General features: G+C 40.5%; 1 protein-coding gene across 2 annotated transcripts in view; it reads right to left on the bottom strand.

Moving 5' to 3' along the window:
- Positions 1–7,301: 7,301 nt before the first annotated feature.
- LOC129707455 (beta-1,4-galactosyltransferase 5-like) overlaps positions 7,302–26,529 on the bottom strand; it is a 61,525-nt gene continuing 42,297 nt past the window's right edge. For both annotated transcript variants that reach the window (XM_055652493.1, XM_055652494.1), the window contains exons 3-9: positions 23,600–23,713; positions 20,774–20,898; positions 18,173–18,289; positions 17,140–17,327; positions 16,454–16,576; positions 12,250–12,351; positions 7,302–9,572 (exon numbers count right to left, since the gene is read on the bottom strand). In XM_055652493.1, the coding sequence (XP_055508468.1) occupies positions 9,425–9,572; positions 12,250–12,351; positions 16,454–16,576; positions 17,140–17,327; positions 18,173–18,289; positions 20,774–20,898; positions 23,600–23,713 (917 nt within the window). In that variant the 3' untranslated portion in view covers positions 7,302–9,424. The remainder of the gene's footprint in view (positions 9,573–12,249; positions 12,352–16,453; positions 16,577–17,139; positions 17,328–18,172; positions 18,290–20,773; positions 20,899–23,599; positions 23,714–26,529) is intronic.

Raw genomic sequence — 26,529 nt, 5'->3', positions numbered from 1 at the left:
TTTGTAAGTTTCTATAAGATCCCCTCTCAATCTCCTAAATTCTAGAGAGAATAAACCAAGTCTGTTGACATGCACATGAAACATGACAGGTTGGTCAAAATGTAATAGCTGAATGTTCATAGATTAGACTGATTCCTGGGATGTCTGGACTTTCATATGAAGAAAGACAGGATAGACTTGGCTTGTACTCGCTAGAATGTAGAAGATTGAGGGGGGATCTTATAGAAACTTACAAAATCCTTAAGGGGTTGGACAATCTTTTAATTTTCACTGTCTTCTATAATTTATGTTCTGTTTCATAGCAAAAGGATTTGAGTATAGGAGCAGGGAGGTTCTACTGCAGTTGTACAGGGTACTGGTGAGACCACACCTGGAGTATTGCGTACAGTTTTGGTCTCCAAATCTGAGGAAAGACATTCTTGCCATAGAAGGAGTACAGAGAAGGTTCACCAGACTGATTCCTGGGATGTCAGGGCTTTCATATGAAGAAAGACTGGATAGACTCGGCTTGTACTCGCTAGAATTTAGAAGATTGAGGGGGGGGATCTTATAGAAACTTACAAAATTCTTGAGGGGTTGGACAGGCTAGATGCAGGAAGATTGTTCCCGATGTTGGGGAAGTCCAAGACAAGGGGTCACAGTTTAAGGATAAAGGGGAAATCCTTTACGACCGAGTTGAGAAAAACATTTTTCACACAGAGAGTGGTAAGTCTCTGGAACTCTCTGCCACAGAAGGTAGTTGAGGGCAGTTCATTGGCTATATTTAAGAGGGAGTTAGATGTGGCCCTTGTGGGATCAGGGGGTATGGAGAGAAGGCAGGTACAGGATACTGAGTTGGATGATCAGCCATGATCATATTGAATGGCGATGCAGGCTAGAAGGGCCGAATGGCCTACTCCTGGACCTATTTTCTATGTTTCTACACAAGGAAATGTTCATCTACAACATGCGCCCTCCTGTCTGAATGATATAGTTTATGTAGAATTATTCTTAGAGTGTAATAATTATCCAAGGATTTATGTTTTTTTAAGGAACGAGTTTTAACTGATTATATTACAATGCCAGGAGTGTTTGAGCCTCACATGATGTGTTTCAGTTAGGAAACTGTCCGTCGTGCAACACATCAAGGCAGTAGGTGATTGAATTAGACTGTACAATTACATCACCAAGCCCACAGCCAACAATGGACAGTTTCCTTGATCATCAAAATCTTTTGCATATATTTAATTCATTTATTCTATATCTCACTGCATCACCATCTGTCTCAATTGCCTTTCCCCTCAGTCTGAAGAAGGGTCTCGTCCCGAAATGTCACCTATACCTTTTCTCCAGAGATGCTGCCTGACGTGCTGTGTTACTCCAGCTTTTTGTGTCTATCTGCGTGTACGATTACAAAGCCATTGTATGCACCGTTAGAGTCATGTAGCACTTACAGCCAGAAGCCTTCAGTATGAAATAAACTTGCTTGGCTCTCCTTCCTCTCTGCAGTTGGTGAGCCGCCAGTTACCACTCCTAACCCGACAAACACCTGGAATTGCAAGATGATCCCTGCAAGCAACCAGCTATGCAATGCAACCATCCATGGATATTTGAAAATTACTCTTACACTTTAATATATTTGTTATGTTTGTAAATCCCGAGTTAACCTGAAGCATTGCAATAAAGTGAAATTGTGTAATAACGTCAAAAGTAAAAGGATCGATCCTGGTGAGCTAACTCCTCATTAAAGGCCAAATTTTCCTTAAAGGAAAAATGCTAGTTCAAGTGAGTTTATTGTCATGTGTCCCTGTATAGGACAATGAAATTCTTGCTTTGCTTCAGCACACAGAACATGGTAGGCATTTACTACAAAACAGATAAGTGTGTCCATATACCATAATAAAAATATATACACACATGAATAAATAAACTGATAAAGTGCAAGTAACAGATAATGGGTTATTAATTTTCAGAGCTTTGTCCGAGCCAGGTTTAACAGCCTGATGGCTGTGAGGAAGTAGCTATTCCTGAACCTGGTCGTTGCAGTCTTCAGGCTCCTGTACCTTCTACCTGAAGGTAGCAGGGAGATGAGTGTGTGGCCAGGATGGTGTGGGTCTTTGATGATACTGCCAGCCTTTTTGAGGCAGCGACTGCGATAAATCCCCTTGATGGAAGGAAGGTCAGAGCCGATGATGGACTGGGCAGTGTTTACTACTTTTTGTAGTCTTTTCCTCTCCAGGGCGCTCAAATTGCCAAACCAAGCCACGATGCAACCGGTCAGCATGCTCTCTACTGTGCACCTGTAGAAGTTAGAGAGAGTCCTCCTTGACAAACCGACTCTCCATAATCTTCTCAGGAAGTAGAGGCGCTGATGAGCTTTCTTGATAATTACATTAGTGTTCTCGGACCAGGAAAGATCTTCAGAGATGTGCACGCCCAGGAATTTGAAGCTCTTGACCCTTTCAAATGTTGATATACATGGGGCTGTGGGTCCCCCTCCTACTCCTTCCAAAGTCCACAATCAGTTCCTTGGTTTTGCTGGTGTTGAGGGCCAGGTTATTGAGCTGGCACCATATGGACACTGCTCGATCTCTCTTCTATACTCCGACTCACCCCATCAGTGATACGTCCTACAACAGTGGTGTCGTCAGCGAAGATGGAGTTCACACTGTGACTGGCTACCCATTTTACCAAGTGATTTCTTCGCAAACACAAAAAACATTTGATTGAAAAATTTGTCTTGCAAATATTTAATTTTTTTCAACACAAGGGGCAGAGCATATCCTCAGACGTAGTTTGTAGGCCATTAACTTAAACCACCCAATTGTCAATACATTTACTGGTAAAGTTATTTGACAGAATATTAATTCTGAAGAAGGTTCTCGACCCGAAACATCACCCATTCATTCTCTCCGGAGATGCTGCCTGTCCCGCTGAGTTACTCCAGGTTTTTGTATCTATCTTCAGAATATTAATAAAACTAGCTTCATCTCCCGAACTCATACTATATTCTCAATGACATTAAGCACATCAGTGGCAGAAGAACTAGTGCCCATAATGGAAATTTTGACTGCATGACCTTAAAGATCCACTTAATAAGACCCAGAGTGAAATGCTCAAGCTTAGGATCACTTGTAACTAATTCTAAAGTTACAGATTATAATGGGCAACATAATAATGCAGCACAATCCTGACTACAGGTGATGTCTGTATGGAGTTTGTACGTTCTCTCTCCCCGTGACCTGCGTGGGTTTCTCCCACATTTCAAAGACTTACAAGATTGTAGGTTAATTGGCTTGGTAAAATTGCAAGTTGTCAGTAGTGTGTGTGTGTGTAGGATAGGGTTAAGGCGCAGGGATTGCTGATCTGCGCTGACTCAGTGGGCTGAAGGGCCTGTTTCTTTGCTTTATCACTAAATTAAACGTAGCCTTGGTCCAATCATGTCAAAAAGCTCAATTCTGCAGGTCTGCTGAGTGTTAGCCCTTCAATATCAAGGCAGCATGTGACCAAATGTAGCAATAATGTGCACTGGTAAAAGTGAGGTATTGGGCATCAGAAAGAAAAGTATTCTAATGGCTGAAATCATAAAATATAATCACAATTAGATAATTGTTACACTTGCATTTCAATCATCCCAACTAAGTCTGCAGACTTAAAAAGGGTTCCGACCAAAAATATCACCTATTATTATTCGGAGATGCTGCCTGATCTGCCGAGTTACTCCAGCACTTTGTGTCTATCTTCAGCACAAACCTGCATCTGCACTTCCTTCCTACACATTGTAAATAAAGGAATTGCGTTGAAATACTGAAAGAGGAATCGAATAAGAGTCTGGGTGTGGAATCTTGTTGGAGCTGGAGTGAGCACAATACATTTTGGCCTTGCCAGCTAACCCCAGATAGAGTTAAAATAATTTTTTTTTTGTTTTAAATCAAGTATTTTCGATGCCATCAACATCAAAGACTTTGTAGTCGTCATTTTGGATTACCTAAATATTTCTCTCATTTAGTTTCAACTTAATCAACTAGGCACTCAAAGAATATCATCTGTGATTTTATCATTCCTATGATCCATTCACTAATAAGGAACAGGTTAAGAGAAAAACGGATACGGACAGTTTATTAAAGGCATCTGTTAAGGGATAATCAATTTGAACAAATGCTTTAAAAATGCCAAGTATAAATATTTTACATGCATTTTATTGTCCTCTTTTGTCTATATTTTTGTCAACCAAAAAAATTTGCAAACATATTTTTAATAATTAATATTTGAAACCGTCAAAATAACAACTTTTAGAATGCGTTTAATCTCTGCATTAACATTAGTCCCAAAAATTAGTTCAAATACAGGTTACATATCAAATGATTCTCACAGGTGCAGCTTTTTTTCCCTCAGATTTTTAACAATCTTTTCATACAATAGTACAATTTAATTGGACGTGGAGGGAATGTTTCCACTAGCAGGAAAGTCTAGGACCAAAGATCAGCCCATAGAATTAAAGGACGTCCTATTAGGAAGAAAATGGAGGAATTTCTTTAGTCAGAGGGTGGTGAATCTGTGGAATTCATTGCCACAGATGGCTGTGGAGGCCATCAATGGATATTTTAAAGGCGGAGGTATAGATTATTGATTAGTATGGGTGTCAGGGATTATGGTGAGAAGGCAAGTGAATGGGGTTGCAAGGGAAAGATAGATCAGCCATGATTGAATGGCAGAGTAGACTTAATGGGCCGAATGGCGTAATTCTGCTCTTATTTATGAAATTTATGATGATCCATGTTGCTTGGAAGATAGTCAAGGACAAGACCATTGTTTCGATAATCAGAGACTGGAAACATGTGCCTAGGTTAACAATATCAACAATAAAACACTCAAAGTCGCAGAGAGATTTAACACAGAAGCCCATGTCTACATCGTGTCTTCCATTCCGAGGTAGAACACCATCAGCTCCAAATTTAGCAACAGCTACATTTTTCTGTCAAAACACTGACTGTACAATCAGTCTACAATACTTTTATGACACGCTGCTTAAAGGGTTAACATTGGTGCAGACTTTCATCCAGTAGAATTGTACCTAGCTCATTGGAAAAAGACATCCAGTTGCTCGATTTCCCGCTTTTCACACCCACTTTAACATGAGCCATCTTACAATGTTAAACTATGGTAACGATTGTGATGGCAAACAAATGAACTAAATGCTGCTGAATAAACGAGCACTGTATGCATCCTTTATATTATACTAAAATGGGGAACAAAAATTAAAGCAATAGTGAACTATTGAAAATAGTGAACTAGTGAAAAATTAAAGCAATACTTCTAAAGATCAAGTCTGAAGAAGGGTTTCGGCCCGAAACGTTGCCTATTTCCCTCGCTCCATAGATGCTGCTGCACCCGCTGAGTTTCTCCAGCTTTTTTGTGCACCTTCTAAAGATCAATATCTTCTTTACTCGGCAACAAAATTAAACAATTTCTAGTGCTATTTTGAAAGTGGGGCATATTTTCAAGCAGTTGAACTGGGCCAAGATTTTAGGAAAAAGCTATCCAATTACTTCAATTCCTGCTTTTCGCTCAAACACCTGTTTTTATTTCCCAAGTAAGTGTGCAACGCCTTTGCACAATAAAGGGTAAATGCCAATTGATTAGTACGGGTATCCAGGGTTATGGGGAGAAGGCAGGAGAACAGGGTGAGGAGGGAGGGATAGATCAGCCATGATCGAATGGCAGAACAGACGATGGGCCAAATGGCCTAATTCTGCTCCTATCTCTTGTGACCTTCCGAATGAATGCAATTTATTTTGCAAAGATCTGGTGCATTTGAAAACAAGTACTGTAATTCCATTTGCAAATACATTTCTCATTGGCAATACTTGGAAACCGACAAGACGACAAATAATTTTTCCTGGAATCCATGAGTTGCTGCTCATGAATGATCAGCCGCCCTTATATGTTTGCAGAAGGGCCACAATTCTTCCTCTGTAGACAATATGTGATTGTGGCAGACGGACCTGGTCCAAATGGCTTCAGACAACAATTGTTGAAAATGAATCCTTCAAACCTGCAATTAGTTTAGAGATACAGCATGGAAACAGGCCGGTCGACCCACTGAGTCCATGCGACTATCAATCACCCACTCACATTAGTTTTATGTTATCCCACTTACATCCCCTCCATATACACTGGGGACAATTTACAGAGGCCAATTAACCTACAAACCCACACGTCTTTGGGATCTAGGAGGATGTGCAAACTCCACACAGACAGCAGCCAAGGTCAGGGTTGAACCTGGGTCTTTGGGGCTGAGAGATAGTAGCTCTCCCTCTGCTCCAGCTGCACCCCTCTCACTCATTGATGCTGAAGAAACTCAACACCCAATTGTTTGTGGTCCTGTATTTAAACCTGGATTGCCTAGTTCACCTTCAATGACGTTGTTGAGATGATTATACTTACGATTTAATTTGTGAACAACCACGTTTGCTCGTTTTAAATAGTACGATGAATGTAAATCCTAGCCTAATGAATTACTGAAATTCTACGCCAACTCAATGCATGTGTCACTTTTTATTGAAAATCATCCATAAATTAATACAAAAATGTATAAACAAATGATCAAACGTGTGAAAGATAAGACAGAAGGCTTTGAGGTGAGAAGTAATACTTTGATGCTTTTCAGTGCACAGATTGAGAACTTTGCTGATTTGTCCAGCTCTACTCGAAAACATGCAAAAAACTAGACGGAACAACAAAAAAGTTAAACAGTATTCTATAAACAATTCATGCCAACATTGGAGAAAAGATTGAATTGTTAGGTGTTTTACACAACTGCCTGCAGTTTTTCGTCGAAATTTAAGAGATTTTTGGCTCTCCTTTTGTTTCTTACTACCTGGGACAATTTGTGGCAAAATGTTTGCGTACAGTGGGACTGGTGCACCAATAATGATCAAAACGGGGAACTAAGATTTGCCACAACACAGAATGTGCCTGTGTCAAAATGGAATCCTAAATGAAATTAATGAAAAGTATATTTGTCCTTAAAATTTTTCCTATGGCTCAAATTATTTTATACTTGCACTAAGAATTAAAACTGAAAATTACCACAAGCAATAATAGTTCAGTGTGCGCTCTGCCTTACTGCATTTTCTCAACGGATAACCTGTATTGCATTTTTAAGATGCCTTTTATAGTAGTTTGGGACATGCAAGTGAAATATTTATCCTTTATAGAAATACACAAAACTTAAATAGCATTAAAAACACTTAAACATGAACTGTATATATTTAAGTGCTTCATCAAAGCCACTGGAAGGGATGATTTTGGTTGGGGGGGGGGGGGGGGGGGGGGGGAAGAGAAGGTATGAAGAGGATAAAAGGGGTGAGGAATAAGAATGCAGGAACATAGAAAGGAATAGAAAGAAGGGAAAGCACAAAATATAGTTACATACAGCAATCATCAAAATGAAATACAACTATAAGCTTATTTTCTGTTTTGAAGCAGTATACTGGATTCAGAAATAGCAATATATTATTTTATACCGCTACCAACAGCAATCAATATTCTCTTTATTGCCACACGCTCTACCTGCATCATACTCTTCATGTTTATATATATATATATATGTATAAATATATATAAAATTCTCTTTTGTGAAACATCAGCTTTAAATGCAAATAAAGTGAATAAGACTATCAGCCTTTCAAGGACAGAAGTCTAATTGAATGAAATTCTGTCGAAAATTTTAACAAAAAAAAAAATTGGCAGAGTCCAAAATAATTTAACTTTGGACTCAAACCAACCTTTATGCTAAAAAAGAATGGACATGAAAATTTTCATCCCTAGACGTCCTCTCATATGGACTGATCATGACCTAGCAACAAAAGCTCAGAAGGTTATTCACATGGATTGCTCCTTACTCCAGAGATGGGGGTCTATGTAATGTCACTACCATTCATTGTGGATGAGATTATGAACCATAAAAGGTGCAAACCTAAGATGGATACAAAAATATACAGATAAATAAACCACAATTTTTATTAATTTTTTTTTTAAACATTCTCTTTTGCTCATCCTTTCTCTTGGTGTGCATAACAGACCTCCAGCAGAAGAGCTAAAACATGGAGAAATGCCTCGTTTATCCTTGGCACAAACTTGTAGGAATCTTGGGTATGACTTGTCCATATCATACCACAGCCTAATGTAGTGTCCTGTTACGACATCTGATTGTAGAAATATTTCAAAAAGCTATTCATGCAAACAGGTTTTAGCACCGACTAAATAACACAGATCTGTATAAATATGCTGGCTGGGGAGTTGGTGGAAGGAGGGGTAGGTATGGGGAAAGGACAAAGGAAATCCCTGATTTATTCAGACAGATAAACCAAATGTATCAGCTGCCGTGGATCAGAGAAGAAGTTTGGACCCTCAGAACGGAACATTATGGTAAAAGAGGAAATCGGCAAGTTACTAAATTGCATCACCAGCAGTTTCAAATACTGCAGCAGTGTTGATGTGGCCACGATATTCAGCATGTAAATACTTGCAATTTATTAACGGCTACCAGAATGCCACAGCATCATTGGCACGCACGGTTCTCTTGTAACAAAGCATAGTGGATTCAAATAAAAAACAGCTACACTAAATAAATTGATGCAACCAAAATGGAGCATTTCAGCTTGGAGAAGAAATAGCAACCTTTCTGGGAGCAATCCATGGATTTCAGCAGCGTGAATGTGTAGCAGTAAAGACAATGAAAACAAAACATCTTAAATCATATGTACAGAGACACGCACTAATCAAATCCCCTTACTTTTAAAATTAAAGGGATGATGTCCAGAGTATTCCGTGCCCAATTAGACAATAGCATCAGACACATAATCATTGATCTCAACATGTAAACTTTGTGGTTTAGTAGACTATAAATAAAAAAATATCTGGCAATTCACAGCTTATTTACAAAAAAACTTCATCCACGAGAAGTAAATTAACAATTGCTAGTGAATTAAAAAAAAATTGGTAATGGTATGATTTTTAGCTAATTTAATGAAGTGATTGGAAAATAACCTGCTTAGTGCAATGCAAGTTTCCATTTGGTTCTGCAGCCTAAAAATTCAGTTTGTCTCGTTACTATGGAACTATTCTTGGTTTCATCAGCTCACTTTTCTACCTTGGCTGTCCTATTATCCAATTGGGAAAATGGGAATTAGAGGTTACACTGAAGGTATCCATGATACAATGAATTTCAAACCTGATGTTTCATATCCATCAGCCCTTCCTGCACTGGCCTTGAACAGAAACCAACCTCTGCACACCCAAACCTTTGATGTATTTTTCACAATCACACAGTCCTGTGTTGTTACTGCAGATTTTTTTTAACCAGCAAAAGTTCCACATCCATTATTTGTTTCTTGAAAAAGGACCCTAACCCTCACTAAACTGCTCTGATTATTATTACTTAATAATCGCTCACTGGAGCCAGCTCCGGTGTTAAGTTTACGGTTATGTTTTTATACAAGACTTCAACTGTGATGTTTGGAAAGTACTTCAAGTTTTGCAGACCATCGAGCAGCTGCCTCTCTTTCGAATGTCTCAATAGAGCATATCTGCAACAACAAAAGCATGGAAGAAAAATCAGATATAACGTTTCACCAACATTTCTTGCACATCAGTTTAAAAAATACTCTGCTCCAATTGTTGATAATGGACACATTTACAAATATGGTTCTGGTAGGCAAATTTTAATTAAAATGTTTAGAAACAGTATAAATAAATGGTTTACATTTCAAATATTAGTTTGATCACTATGCTAAAATCAGGTTGAATAGACAGACAGCAAGCATTCAAGTGATGAGAATTTTTCAATGTCACTTAAGTGACTATTTTTGATGAAGTCTTCACGTTTCTGGAAATATACTTTTCATTTGCCTGATGGGTTAGAAAATCAGTCTGGTCTATGATTAAGATTTGTTTCCAAAAGTCTGATACGAATGCTAGCTATTCTTCCCAAAACATGACACTGCGTGTGTTTTTAAAAGTAACTATACAGTGGTCATGTCAAATGTTACAAAGCAATCCTGCAGATATTAAATAATGTTGATGAAGTTAAAAAACTGAACAAATCAAAAAACATAGTGAACACATTAAACACACATATGGTATTTCCACTTTATGTGAAAAACTCATAAGGCTACAAAGATTTCTGGTGCATTAATCAGTGTAGGCGGAGTGTATTTCTAAAAACCTAGACAATATTTAATAAATATGTAGTTACTATTTGCATCAGTCATTTTATTTAAGTGTTTTAGCCAACATCAATAAGCACCATTGTATGGTTTAGGCATAGCAATAATATAGCATCAAGCAAACTGAACGCTCATTTTATGGGAAGTCTGTTTACTAGATTAATAAAATGAAACCTTGCCCGGGGTAGGTGAATCGAGGACCAGAGGACATAGGTTTAAGGTGAAGGGGATAAAAAATTTAATAGGAATCTGAGGGATAACTTATTCACACGAAGGGTGGTGGGTGTATGGAACGAGGTGCCAGAGGAGATAGTTGAGGTAGGGACCATCCCAACATTTCAGAAACAGTCAAACAGGTTCATGGATAGTGTTTGAGAAGGAACTGCAGATGCTGAAAAAAATTAAAGGTACACAAAAACGCTGGAGAAACTCAGCGGGTGCAGCAGCATCTATGGAGCGAAGGCAATAGGCAATGTTTCGGGCCGAAACACTTCTTCAGAGAGACAGGTTCATGGATAGGACAGGTTTGGAGGGATATGGACCAAACGCGGGGAGGTGGGACTTATGTAGCTGGGACAAGTTGGCTGGTGAGGGCAAGTTGGTCCGAAGGGCCTTTTTCCACGCGGTGTCAATCTACAACAATGAAAATGCCCTTCTAAAAAATGTTCTAGCGGTATAATGCCAAGCTGCCTATAGAGTGGGAGGAAGAATCAAAATGATAGAACAGGAAGAACAAAACCACTCTTGCAACTGAATGGAGGTGTTCTATAAAACAGCCAACCAATTGATTTACCAATGTATAAATGAACCAAATGTTGTGCATGGAATGGAAATAATAGAAACAATGTGCTTCTGGTAAAGCACTCATCTCTCTTCACTACTCCATTCTTCTGCTAATTGCAGATTTTATTCAAGTTCCCCTATTTCTCCCCGACATCCCTTCTATTCTTTCCTTGCTTTGATCACAAATTATATCATTCAAGTTCTCCTGGCCTTCTGTTTATCACAAACCTTCCCCCTTTGACCTCCATTCCAACACAAAACCTTCATTGCTAACTTTTCTAGGTTCTAATGGAAGGTTATTACCCAAAGTGTAATTTGTTAAGAATTGCAGTAAAATGTTATGAATTGCAGTATTTCAATTGGAGTTCTGTACTCAGTTACAGTATCCATGCTTTGATGAATTTTGAAACAATAAAGGAATACATACAGCCGAATTGACTATCAATACCTTCTACAGTTAATAGAATTCTGTCGTAATACAAATTAAACTCTGCTACTAAAATTTAGTGCAAATTTGAGCTGCTTTTCTTTAATTGGTAACATTTCAATGCCTCTGCTGCTTGGAATGTTACCACAAAATTCATCAATCAAATAAGGAGTGGCTCAGATAATTATATATGATTACTTAATCTATACCCATGATGAAATTATTTAAGGTGTAATTTTTCTTTGCTAGACATTTGCTACTGACATCCCACATGAACCTTGCTGCATCTTCATGTTTATCTTTCAAGTATGGAACTTTTTTCTTTTACCCAGCAGTCAAATATTTTGTAAACTATTTCTTCCTTGATTTGCTTAACCAGCGAGACAAAGTTGTAAATGGTAGTCACAAGATCAACCATCTTCTTATGTAATTGCAAGACATCATTTAACTTATTAAATTATTTATATGGCGGCACGGTGGCTCAGCGGTAGAGTGGCTGCCTTACAGCGCCAGTGACCCGGGTTCAATCCTGACTACGGGTGCTGTCTGTACAGAGTTTGTACATTCTGCCCGTGACCTGCATGGGGTTTCTCAGAGTTCTTCGGTTTCCTCCCACACCCCAAAGATGACCAGGTTCGTTGGTTATTTGGCTTGGTATAAATGTAAAATTGTTCATAGTGCGTGTAGTTAATCGCTGGTCAGTGGGGACCCATTGAGCCAAAGGGCTGCATCTCTAAACTCAACTAAAGATTTTCTACTGTTGTTTCCAGAATACAAAACTCACAGGCATGCACAAGTACAGTATTATTTTTTGAAACTTGTACTCACCTTCCCAAGAATTGCACTTCCCCTCGATGGTGGTGAGGGACAGATTTGTATTTTCCTAAATCACCTTCTGGTCTTGTTACTGTAAGTTTTGCAAATTGTACCCTAAAAAATAAAAGCAAGAAAATTAGTAACTCAGTTTTTAAATCACGTTGTCATAGTGTTTAATTAAATGCAACTTGGTTGTTAAACAGTTATCATAATCAATCATATTTAATTAGCCAAGTATGTTTTGTAACAGACAAGGAATTTCATTTGGCATACCAATAAAGAGCAACAGAACACACCAAATACATTAACATAAACATCCACCACAGTGACTCCTCCTCATTCCTCACTGTGATGAAAGGCGAAAAAAAAAGTTCAATCTCTTCCCTTCTTTATTTTGGTCGGGGGCCTCGAGCCTTCCGTTGACGGACCGATCTTGGCTCCCGTAGCCGGTGGTGTTTGGGCCCTCGCGTCGGGGTGATCAAGCTTCTGTATCCGGGGGGGGAGGGAATCTCGCCTCCCGTGCTGGACGATCAGACCCCGGGTCGAAACCTATGCGGTTTGGAGCTTCCCTACATTGGTCTCTACCCGAGACTGCAAGCTCGTCGATGGTGAAATCCGCAGGCCGCGGTTGGAGCGTCGATCCCAGGCAAGGTATCACCAAATTAAATTATCCGCCTTGTATCTCCAGTGTGTGTAATGGAGGGAAAGAAATCTGAAGAAACTTGCTCTAAAAATGGTTTTCCAATCAGACAAGTGTGGGAGTGGGAGGTGGGAGATTGAGGGTGGGAGATTGCAACCGTCACATGGTCCATCCTGTTTAAACGAATGCAATCAACCCAGCGTGCACAATCAAATAAGATCAAATAGAACAAATTGTCCTACCACTTTAGACTGTGCACAACATACGCAAGAAGAAGATGACTATTGGAGACATGAGAAAATGAAGATGCTGGAATCTTAAGCAAAAAACAAAGCACCGGATTAACACAGCGGGTCAGACATCATACGAGGAGGGAATGGACAGGCAGCATTTGAGGTCCCGACCCTTCTATAGACAGAAGAAAGGCCTCAACCCGAAATGTCGCCTCCACAGATGCTGCCGGACCCACTGAGTTACTCCAGCACTTGATGTTACTCTTAATATCTCCGCCTACTTTTGCGAGGAGAGCCTCCAGCTGAAAAGTATTACAGAATTATAACTTGCAAGCTTGTCGAAGATAATTAAAAAGAACTGTAAATCATGCAAAAGCACAATTTGAGACTCCAAAGCGAAAAGACCCAAAATTAAAGCAAGCGTTTCAATAATAGCATCCACACTCCCAGGCATCACCAAATTACAGAGATAAGTTTCCCTCTATACTTGAAGATCAGACATCTTAAAATATTTCTGTAAAGGGAACAAAGGTTTTTAAGATAATTATTATCCCAGATTCCAAACATAGCATTTACTGACGACAGACAATGTCCACCACCCTTCAGGGATCTGCTAACTGTCCATACCACCAAGCCTGCTCGCTCAAACAGGACTGACATGTTAAATTGGGCAGCAACATTTTTGTTCTGCTGAATGTTTTATACCAGCTGCATTGACGTCCCATTAAATGTTTTCTAATCCTCGCTGGAGATTTTAGTCAATTGTGATTTTTAAAGCAGCCTGCAAGATTTTGAACGAGAAACAATGAAGGATAAGAACAATTTTCAGAACCAGAATTAAACCATGTGCTACAATATTTAGAATCAGTTGAAATAATTGTATGTATAAAGTAGCAAACTCGATGAGCTGCTTCAACCAGCAGTCTAGACTGACAAGGATTTTAGGCCACAAGTATGAATGAAAGACTAAGCATTTCTATTAGTTCTATACAATCTGATCTAAATGATTCAACTGAGAGAATGGGGGTGGATGAGTTGGATGAAAATTTATTAGTCGTGATGGCAGATAAGTCCTAAAGTCTTATGCCCCTGTCCCACTTAGGAAACCTCAACAGAAACCTCTGGAGACTTTGCGCCCCACCCAAGGTTTCCGTGCGGTTCCCAGAGGTTTTTGTCAGTCTCCCTACCTGCTTCCACTACCTGCAACCTCCGGCAACCACCTGCAACCTCCGGGAACCGCAAGGTTTCCATTCAGGTTTCCTAAGTGTGGACAGGGGCTTAAAGCATTTGTTACTGTTTCCAAATAAGAGTACTCAGTGAATGAATCTATTCCAGATTACACACTTTTGTACACCAATACAGAAGCATATCTTCTTCCAATTCATGTAGGTAATATTTTAAAAAGTACATTTGGTACATCAGATGCTGTGAATTTTGACAACATCCAGGCTACAATACTTAAGGTGTGTCCAAAACAAGCTTTAATACAGCTCAGATTTCCACAAAGTGCAAAATGAACCAAATGACCACAAAAAAAACTCAATAGATCTTAATTAGCAAATTACCACTCAAATTACTGTACATTATTAACTGTCAAGAAATGAATCAATGTTTTTCTAATTATCAAGCTGAAGTTGTTCTCCAAATTTACGAATGCCAATGCAGGTTTTGACTTAGTGCCATCAGTGCAGTACATGTATGATGAAACTGCAGATGCTGGTTTACACCGAAGACAGACACAAAATGTTGGAGTAACTCTGCAGGTGCATGCAGCATCTCTTGAAGTCTGAAAAAGGGTCTTAACCCGAAATGTCATCCATTCCTTCTCTCCAGTGGTGCTGCCTGTCCCACTGAATTACTCCAGCATTTTGTATCTATCTTCAATACTGCAGTTGAAATGTTGTCTGGACCCACAGCTGCTGATTTATCCAGAGATCTCAACTGTTTCTTGACATGTCTGCAGTGAGTTGAACTGGCAGCAGATGGTTTAGTCTAAGGAGCAAGCTAATATGCATCATCTATGCAGAATTTCTGGCTGATCTCGCTTGCAAAGACCTCTTTTATTTACCAACCACAAGCGGGACACTGCCATTGTTTAGGATGGGAATGTTGTTAGATTTTTCTCGTTCACCTCAAGTTAACCTCAGGTTAAACTGCCCACCTCCATTCATGATGAGATGCAATAGCACTGCAGAGCTACGATCAGATCCATTGGGTGCGAGATCACTTACCTCTGTCTATTTCATGCTTGCAAATAAGTTGTCCTACATTTGTCTTTTCACTAGGCTGATACCACATCATTTTCAGGAATATCTGACATTACTGCAGTGAGTTAAACTGGCAGCAGATTGGCCCAACTGATCCCAACCCTTCTGCAATCCTCACAGAATCAGAATTAATCCCCAGATTGAATATTTGGCTTCAAATAGCTTTGATCTAAATATATGAAACCGATTCAAATTGGAAGTGAAGCAAGACCGATTATACTAGCTGCAAAGTACCGTGTAACACCAAATGGTGCTACCAAAATGGAAACCGGGTAGAAAGGTTCACCAACTGCAATCATTTAGGGTAAAAAAAAAAAAAAAGTTCCGATAAATTCGAGGCATGCGCAAAAATATGTGGTATCTGCCAAGTACTCAGGAATACATCTACACAGAATACATCTACACAGATACATCTACACAGATACATCTACACGGGTTTCGGCCCGAAACGTTGCCTATTTCCTTCGCTCCATAGATGCTGCTGCACCCGCTGAGTTTCTCCAGCTTTTCTGTGTAACTCAGGAATACATGATTGTCGGGGTATAGCTTATGCGCAACCATCCTCAATTAATTCTTCACTTGCAGGAGTACTTTCATGTATTACAGCAGGTCAAGCTTTTCTAACATCCCCAAAGGAAGTTCGAGGTAAGACAGGTAGCCTTGCCAACAAGTGTCGGAAAGAACTGCAGATGCTGGTTTAACTCGAAGATAGACACAAAATGCTGCATAACTCAGGCGGGACAGACAGCACAAGTCTGAAGAAGGGTCTCGACCCAAAATGTCACCCATTCCTTCTCTCCAGAGATGCTGCCTGTCCCGTTGAGTTATCCAGCGTCTCGTGCCTGCCTTGCCAACAATATCCATATGGATCAATTGAATAGTATATGCAAAGTGTCAGTTGGAAACACGTTTATATGCAAATGCTGTTGGAAGCCGAGTATTCAAATCTCTCACTCACAGGAAACTGTGGATTAGGATTACCTACAATGTGATACGTATTGAAGTGTGTAGTTCTTTGTATTGAAAAGAAACATATGAACAATACAAATTTTATCATCGCATGAACTTTAACCAACCTGTTCCAAAGATCATCATCTTCACCTCCCCAGCCCCAAAATGCATTTGGGAATCCATTGATTCTCTTAAATTGTTCCACTGTTAATCCACTCACTCCTCCAAAAAATTCATTGTAAGGAAGTCTGCAGGAAGAAATACAACAAAATATATGAGCTACAAATCTTTTTAAGAGGGTTTTAAAAAAAGGAAACAAAAATGTAATGAGTCACGACAACATTTTTTTTTTTTTTTTTTAATTACCTTGGATACTTCAAAACAGTACAAGAAAAAATCTCCGAACAAATTAATTACTTATAGGTACACAAAAATGCTGGAGAAACTCAGCGGGTGCAGCAGCATCTATGGAGCGAAGGAAATAGGCAACGTTTCGGACCGAAACGTTGCCTATTTCCTTCGCTCCATAGATGCTGCTGCACCCGCTGAGTTTCTCCAGCATTTTTGTGTACTGTACCTACGATTTTCCAGCATCTGCAGTTCCTTCTTAAACACTTTAATCACTTATAGGTTTGGGTGAAGAATACTGCAGAGTACAGATCTATTTGAGAGCACGCGGCAAATAAAATGTAAATTAAATATTTAATGAATTCCATTTACACTGAATTTTGCTAAGATTGAAGGAAATAACAACAATACGGCTAATGAGGAATGCTCTACATTTCAGCGTGTAAATAATGAAAGGACGTACAGGTACATGTATTTATCTAACTTGGCCGCAAAGTGCCTTGGCATCTCTCCACAACCATAGTAGTTGCGGTCATTTTCTGGTATATGATCCACATCATGAAAGATCACGCAATCCCAGTCCATGTCTTTCAAAGCCTCCATAAATCCAACGTTGAAGAGCATTGCACGGTTAAATGGATGGTACCCAGCCTAGTGAAAGAGAAATCAAACTCAAATCAACTGCTCTGTTTAAGCACACACACACAAATATCTTTTAACACAAATACACAAGGTTTAGCTATAGGAATAGGGCCACCTGCCGTATCATTTATCAAGGTGATTATTGATCCACTTCCTCTCTAATTTTCTATGTAACTTGGTTCTCTTAATATCCAAATCAATCCATCTCCTTTTTGACTGAACTCAATAACTGTGCACCCACAGCCCTCTGGGGCAGCAAATTCCACCAATTCACCAGCTTGAGTGAATAAATTTTGCCCCGTCCCATTTTAAAATGGCCTTTGTTATATTCTGCGATTGTGACCACTGTTTGACCATTTCACCTTCCGAGAATGCTTGGGATCCTGACAGTAAAAAGAAAAGGACGGCAAGCAATAGGCATTTCACCTTTGGTATCTGCACAGGAAGGTGGCATTAGGGGAGTAGGTGTTGGGGGGGATGACTGAGGAGAGAGTGGGCAGACAGAACCTCGGGTATATTCTCCGACAAAGATACATTTTGCTCACAGCAAACAAAATAAAACTGTTGAAATGTCTTGTTTCACAGCTTTCAGAACAGAATTTCAGTAAAACAAGAAATTTAGGTTATATGAAAGAAAATGCTGGAAACACTCAGAAGAGAAAGTCAATATTTCAGGTCAAAGACCTTCTGTTCATCCAACAATTTACAGCTTAAAACGTGATATCGCTTTATTTTCCAGGAATGTACTATTTTCTTTTTAATTCATTGAGATCTAGTTAATGGATATGCCAATAAAGGTGTACTTTGAAAATTTTCCAGTCCTTTTAAAAGATGAATATTTTTCCACCACTCACCTGTTCAATGATATAAAAGGCAAACTCCAGGCGCTGGTGCTGCAACAATGGAATCAGATGCCTCAGCAGGATAGGAAGATGCTCATGGCGGTTACGGAATGGGATCAAAATGGCCACCTGAAACGTAGGGCATCAACCAACGATTACTCCAATAATGATCAGGTTGGATTGATGCAATTGATCACACCTTATTTCATTTTCAAATGTGCTCCAGAAAGGAAGCGTTGCCATTGCTATCTTTAGTACAGAAATAACTCCACAAGTGGAATTATTCTACTGCACATCAAAGAAATACTAGTTACAACAGTCTGAAGAACGGTCTTGACCCAAAACGGTGCAATGTGCCCATCCTTCTCTGGAATGACACGCTGATTTTGTGTATCTTTGATTTAAACCAGCATCTGCTGTTCTCTCCTACACAATACCAGGTACAATGTGCAGGAAGGAACTGCAGATGCTGGTTTACACCGAAGATAGGCACGAAACGCTGGAGTGACTCAACGGGACGCAACATCTCCGGATAGAAGGAATGGGCGACATTTCGGGTCTCGATCTGAAACGCCACCCATTCCTTCTCTGCAGAGATGCTGCCTGCCTCACCGAGTTACTCCAGTATTTTGTTTTTGTCAATACCAGATACATTCTGAAATATTGAAAGCACAAATACTTGGCAGGCTAACAATGAGGAACTGACTTATGCTGGTAAAACACTAGCATGGAATCTTTTTGTACTTCAGGACAGCAAATTTTAGATTAAAAGGTGCTTAAAATGATCAAATATTTGATATTTTTTCAAAATGTTATCAGTTGCCAAACACAGAAATTACTGTGTGGGCAGGAACATAAGATGCTGGTTTACACTAAAGATGGATACAAAATGCTGGTTCAGGCAGCATCTCTGGAGAAAAGGAATAGGTGATGTTTCGGGTCGAGACCCTTCTTCAAAAATTTCATAAAAAGTTGATTGTTATTGTCTTTCGTGCAAAACTCAGACTTTTGTTTCTAAATGTCATGAATATGAAATCAAACACTGAAAAAATACTGCTTTGAAACTGCATGAGACCATACAGTAAAAACAGGTCTACACAGAGAAACATAATTTATGCAGTGAGATTATAATAGAAAGATTTTTCTTGGGGTAACATTCAGTAAAAACAAACGTGAAAAACAAGAAAAAATAAATAAATAAAATAGGTTGGGGGGGGATACAAAACAACCCCCAAATGATCCTCCATCCATGATAATCTACTAGCTCAGAAATCAAATGAGTCAGTTTCAGAAAGTGATCCTACAGGCGCTGGTATTCGTGCTCATTGCTCAGATTACAATCTTCTTACAGACTAGCAGTGCTAATTGGAACCTTTTATTCAACATCCCCAGGCATTTATTACAATTTGCAGTTACTGGAAATGCTGCTGTAGCCAAGATTGACAAAAATGTATCTTAAAAAAAAAATACTAAGTGCAACACAATAATTCATGTCTAATCAAAAACTTGCATCAACTTATGCCTCATTCAGCCCACGGTAAAATTTCATAATCATTTCCAGGTGGCAGCTCTAGATTTACCCGAGATCTCAAAGCATAATTTGCTTTTCAAACAATTTTAATGACCTTCATTCACAATAGCTCATGCTCACACTATCAAATGAACTCATGTGAAACAGTAAATACAGTAAAGGCAGATGGCGCAGCAGTAAAGTTGCTGCCAAATAGCGCCAAAGACCCGGGTTCGATCCTGTCTTCGGGTGCTGTAGTATATAGTTTGTACATTCTTCACTTGACCGAGTGGGTTATCTCCAGGTGCTCTGGTTTCTTACTCAAAAGACATACAGGTTTGTAGGTTAATTGGCTTCTGTAAATTGTCCCTAGTGTGTCGGATAGAACTAGTGTATGGGGATTGATGGTCTGCCTGAACTTCGGTAAACCAAAGGGCCTGTTTCCACGCTGTATCTCTAAAACTAAACTAAGAACTAAATTAATTTAGGATCAAATGGATTTGAAGTAGTCTTTGTTTATGAAAAAACTGCAGATGCTGAAAAAAAAAAATCGAAGGTAGAAAAAAATGCTGGAGATACTCAGCGGGTGAGGCAGCATCTATAGAGCGAAGAAATAGGTGACATTTCGTGTCGAGACCCTTCTTCAGGGTCTCAACCCAAAACGTCATCTATTCCTTCGCTCCATAGAATCTTCCCCGCCCGCTCAGTTTCTCCAGCATTTTTATCTACCTTTGAAGTAGTCTTTCATCGTCAATACAAGTCACAGTAATAACTTTCTATGTTGTTAGTGATGTGAGAGCTATTACATTTACTTAAACTTTACTCATCAAGTTGATCAGATGGACGTGAATCTTAGTACAACTACTTCAAAGACGTGTGGAATTTCAATGAACTACTATAGTCATGTCTGAGATTCATATCTTTTTTGGGCACTCGGAATTCAAGAATATCATCATTCAGGAAAGGAGACTCAAATTTGAGGTTACTCACTGTATAATTCATCATGCAAAATGTCAATGCGCCCAATGCTTTTGTTTGGGCATAAAGTTTCTCTATAAAAAGTCAAAGCTTTACTATTTCATAACTAAACTACAGTTTCCTACCTTCCAACGTGGTATGCAATCCCGTGGTTTCCAATGACCACCAATCTGCATGTAAGGATCCTTACTAAATAATTCCTCAATCTCGTCCAAAGAAATTTCAGTCATGTTTACATCCACTGGGCCCTCTGTGAAGGAACATCAGAAGCAACAGTTCAATAGCAAGGCAACAATGGTCCAACCATCTTCAGAAATGTTATAAGGTTTCTTTCACAATTCAGTTAGAAGTGGACACAAAATGCTGGAGTAACTCAGAGGGTCAGGCAGCTTCTCTGGAGAAAGGGAATAGGTGACGCTTCTGGCCAGCACCCTTCAATTGACAGGCCAGTGGCACAGTGGCTGCCTTACAACACCAGGGACCCGGGTTCAATCCCGACTCCGGCCGTTGCTTGTACATTCTCCCTGTGACTGCAGTCTTGCATGAACATGGAGTACATGTGAGGACTGAGCACACAACCCTGTGGTGCACCTGTGTTGAGGATCAGTGAGGAAGAGGTGTGGCTTCCAATTCTCACCACCTGGGGCCTGCCCGTCAGGAAGTCGAATATCCAGCCACAGATGGGGGTCTCCAGTCCAAGATCAAGGAGCTTGGGGACGAGTTTTGAGGGAATGATAGTGTTGAATGCCGAGATGTAGTCAAAGAAGAGCATTCTCACATATGTATTCCGTTTGTTCAGGTGGGTGAGTCTCAGAGATACTCCAGCATTTTGTGTCTCTTTGAGGGCAGCAACTTATAAGGCAGCAACTCTACCGCTGCACCACTGTGCCATCTGGTTTTACCGTATGCACAGTTTTTACTGATTCACACAACCTCATTTGAACCAGCATCTGCAGTTCCTTCCTACACAGGTATGTAGGTTACTTGGCTTAAATTAAAAGCTTAAATGCTATCGGACCAGGCCAGTGGTTAGATACTTTGCAGCTGGTGACTCATCCCCTCAGTCTTTCCATCCTCTTTGATTACAAGTGCGATAGATTGCTCTCCACTTGTCTGGTGAACACAGCTTTGAGAAAAACAAAACCCAACAGGAAAAGGTAGCCTCCGCTATTCACAGTTCACTCATCGCTGTAAACACTCGCCCTCCCCACAAATGCCATGTGTTGCACAGACCTCAATGTGCGTTGCAGAAATTCATCGACTTGCTCAATCACATTGCAAACCTGTGGCCACTTGCTTTTTTTCAAAACAAAGGTCCCAATGCCTTGCAAGCAGCTTCAAAGAATCAATCTACTTATAGTTAAAAAAAAACAAAAAAAAAAAACTTAAGATGCCACATGGTAAAGTGCCACACAGGGGTAAAAGGAGTAAACTGCCTGTCACCGACAAGATAGGGAGGGGCGTGTATGGAGGAACTGCAGATGCTGGTTTAAACCAAAAACAGACAGGGAAAGCTGGAGTAACTCGGGTCAGGCAGCATCTTTGGAGAAAAGGAATAAGTGACATTTCATGGTCGAGGCCCTTCTTCAGGTTGAGAGTCAGGGGAACAAGAGTTATATACAGAACTTGGGACAAATGAATGAAAGAAATGCAGAGAGCAACAATAATCAAGGAAGTGTGGAGCCCACAATGGTTCATGTGGGATGTGTTAATATGTCCCGTAGGGCCCCCTCGGTCATGACTGACCATGGGTGATGCATCCTGGTTGTTGGCTGTTTGCTCCAAACCTCGGCTGGAGCAGCGTTGCTTGTGGCTGAAGAGACCAATGCGTTAGTGACAGTCTCTGTGACAAAGGTCACATTTGCGTGTGGTCTCTGGTTTGTTGAGTTAATAGGGACAGTGGAGCTCAACAGGATGACTGTAAAACTAGTTTAATGATTAGGGTGGGGGAGGGACGGAGAGAGAGAGAGAGAGAGAGGGTATGGGGCCACAGCCATTTGCTAACCACATTAATGATTTTGTTGTATGTATCCAAGTTTACTGATATGGCAAAGCAAGGTGAGACTGGAACTGAGGAAAATGCAGATAATGCAATTGGAAATACACGATTTCAGACGGAGTAAAACGTGAGCAAACAGGTTGTTAACAAACCGTGGCAAGATGAATATGGAAACAGCTTTTGATGAGGGAAGCTACTAAATATTTACATTTTGAAAGTTAAATATATCCTCAAACTAAATATGTCAAAAGTTTATTATACCTTCTGATGTGGCTCTAAAACCTATAGCACCTTATATGTTCAACATTTCGAGCAGTCCCCCCACACCATCACCAATGCCCCAGACCAAGTACTGGAGTAACACAAGTAGTCAGGCAGCATCTCTGGATACATGGCGTTTCGGGTCGGGAAAATCAGACTGATTGGAAGAAGGGGGAAAGAAAGCTGGGAGGCAGGACCAAGCCTTGCAAGTGGATACAGGTGAGGGGGATTTTATTGTGTCGGAAGGAACTGCAGATGCTGGTTTAAACCAAAGATAGACACAAAAAGGTGGAGTAACTCCGCGGGGCAGGCAGCATTTCTGGAGAGAAGGAATGGGTCAACCCGAAACGTCACCCACTCCTTCTCTCCAGAGATGCTGCCTGTCCCGCTGAGTTACTCCAGCTTTGTGTCAATCTAGAAGGGGATTTTATTGGCAGATGGGTGGACTAAAGCCACAGATGAAAAGACAAAAAATAAAGCGTGCAAAATAGAAAGATGATAAGGGCAGAGACAAGAAATGTGAAGGCTGGGGAAGAGATTGGGGGGAATGGGGGGGGGGGGGGGGAATGGTGCACATCCACATTGGTCACAGGGAAGGGGGTCGTTTACCACAAATTGGAGAATTCAACAGATAAGTTACTTCGGGTCACCTCGGGTGAATTTAGAGATATTTGATCTTTGGTATACTTACTCATAGAAGGAAGTCTTTCCGGACAAGCAAGATTTGCACGATATGTAAAATCTTCAGGAAGAAATGTTGCGGTTTGTAGGTATGCTTCGCTATGATTTAAATCCTCTGGATAATCTGAGAGGGAAGGGAGTTCACTTTAGCAAATGCAGTGCGTCACAGGTTATCACACAACTCTGACTTCTCAAAATTCTTGCCATTTAAAACATGCATTCAACAAAGTTAATTTTTAAAATGGCTCTCATCCCGCAAAATAGTCTTGCAAAAGTAAAATTAAAGAGAGATATAGCAAAGAGGTTAAAGGTAAGTTACTGAGTGGTCAAACAATGGCAATTGAAGTCACATCTACTGATTTTACCAGGAATCAGTATGGGAAGGAGATACAAGATCACTCACAAATTACTTATAACTACGAGACCAATAAACTACCAAATGTTTAATAATTTCAAGTTTAGAATATGAGAGGTTGTACTTTGTGCAAAGGTTTTGTCGAAACATGATTGAATTTTGACACCACACAAGGTATTGAACTAGAGATTCCACAGGTTCATTCAAATAGTATTCAAGGGTTGCATGACCATTGCTTCCCTGTGGAAACAAGGAACTGCAGATGCTGGTTTACCAAGGAAAGACACAAACGCTGGAATAACTCAGTGGGTCAGACAGCATTCCTGGAGAACACGGATACATGAGATCATTAGTGATAAGGAGTAGAATTAGGCCATTCTTCCCATCAAGTCTACTCCGCCATTCAATCAAGGCTGAATTATCTCACTTTCCTAACCCCATTCTCCTGCCTTCTCCCCACAACCTCCAACACCTGTGCTAATGAAGAATCTCTCCATCTCTGCCTTAAAAATATCCACTGATTTTGCCTCCACAGCCTTCTGTGGCAAAGAATTCCTCAGATTCACCACCCTATATAGCCCTTTTGGTCGGGACATGGGCAGGCTTATCCATGTTCTCCAGGGATGCTGCCTGACCCACTGAGTTCCACCAACATTTTGTTTGCTTCCTTGCAACGCAGATGGCCATACACCTGATATAGAGTTTAAAATGCTAATAAAGGATTCCATAGAGCAGATAAACATAATTGAAAATGTAATTGAATCGCAAGTATAATCATAAATTTAAAGTTAAGCCAATCAGGAGTGCAATTGTAACGCACATTTGCAGATAGAAATCTATCAGATCAATCTCCCAAAATATCAACCAGAACTTTCAATATGGATATCAACTTTTTTTGGTAAGCAGATACAAAGAATATGCATCAGGGTCAGATGACTGTGTTGGACCACAGACAACCTGCGATAGAATATAGAAAGAACATAGAGCCCACAATGTCTGCGCTGAACATAATACCAAAACTAATTCTTATCTGCCCGCACATAACCCATATCCCTGCATTATTCATGTGTCCAGTTTAGTTTTAGTTTAGAGATACAGCACTGAAGCAGGCCCTTCGGCCCACCGAGTCCATGCCGACCAACGATCCCTGCACACTAATACTATCCTACACACACACACTCGGGACAATTTATAATTTTATCAAAGCCAATTAAATAACAAATCTGTACGTCTTTGCAGTGTGGGAGGAAAAAGGAGACATTGGAGAAAACCCACGACGAGACTGGGAACTCGGTACAGACAGCACCCGTCTCTTAAATACCACTTGACCAAAACATCTCTTGAATTCCACTATCGTACCCACCCCCACCACTGTCCCCAGCAGCTCCCTTCCAAGTAAACACCACCTTCTCCGTAAATAAAATTCAGTGAAAGAACTCAGTTCAGATCATGGAGCTGAAGGGCCTTTACATTCAGATCCATTTTGTGGGGTTTGTGTACCAGTCAGGATTTAATTATCCATGTTGGCCTTTATAACAAGAGGAGTTGAGTATAGGAGCAAAGAGTTCCTTCTGCAGTTGTACACGGCCCTAGTGAGACCACACCTGGAGTATTGTGTGCAGTTTTGGTCCTCTAATTTGAGGAAGGACATTCTTGCTTTTGAGGGAGTGCAGTTTAGGTTTACTAGGTTAAGTCCCGGGATGGCAGGATTGTCATATGCTGAGAGAATGGAGCAGCTGGGCTTGTATACTCTGGAGTTTAGAAGGATGAGGGGATCTTATTGAAACATATAAGATTGTTAAGGGTTTGGACACGGTAGAGGCAGGAAACATGTTCCCGATGTTGTGGGAGTCCAGAACCAGGGGCCACAGTTTAAGAATAAGGGTCAAGCCATTTAGAACGGAGACGAGAAAACACTTTTTCAGATTCAGATTCAATTTTAATTGTCATTGTCAGTGTACAGTACAGAGACAACGAAATGCAGTTAGCATCTCCCTTGAAGAGCGACATAGCAAACGATTTGAATAAAAAAATAAATAATAAGTGTCCGGGGGGGGGGGGGGGGGGGGTGATTGGCAGTCACCGAGGTACGTTGTTTAGTAGAGTGACAGCCGCCGGAAAGAAGCTGTTCCACGACCTGCTGGTTCAGCAACGGAGAGACCTGTAGCGCCTCCCGGATGGTAGGAGGGTAAACAGTCCTTGGCGATGCTGAGCGCCCTCCGCAGACAGCGCTTGCTTTGGACAGACTCAATGGAGGGGAGCGTGGAACCGGTGATGCGTTGGGCAATTTTCACCACCCTCTGCAGTGCCTTCCGGTCGGAGACAGAGCAGTTGCCATACCATACAGTGATGCAGTTGGAAATGATGCTCTCGATGGTGCAGCGGTAGAAGTTCACCAGGATCTGAGGAGACAGATGGACCTTCTTCAGTCTCCTCAGGAAGAAGAGACGCTGATGAGCCTTCTTGATCAGAGTAGAGGTATTGTGGGTCCAAGAGAGGTCATCGGAGATGTTGACTCCCAGGAACCTGAAGCTAGAAACACGTTCCACCTCCGTCCCGTTAATGTGGATGGGGGTGTGCGTGCC

Source organism: Leucoraja erinacea, chromosome 21, assembly GCF_028641065.1.
Source record: "Leucoraja erinacea ecotype New England chromosome 21, Leri_hhj_1, whole genome shotgun sequence".
NCBI classification, from domain to species: Eukaryota; Metazoa; Chordata; class Chondrichthyes; order Rajiformes; family Rajidae; genus Leucoraja; species Leucoraja erinaceus.
Note: the sequence above shows the minus strand (reverse complement) of the source record. Positions and strands in the feature narration are given on the sequence as shown.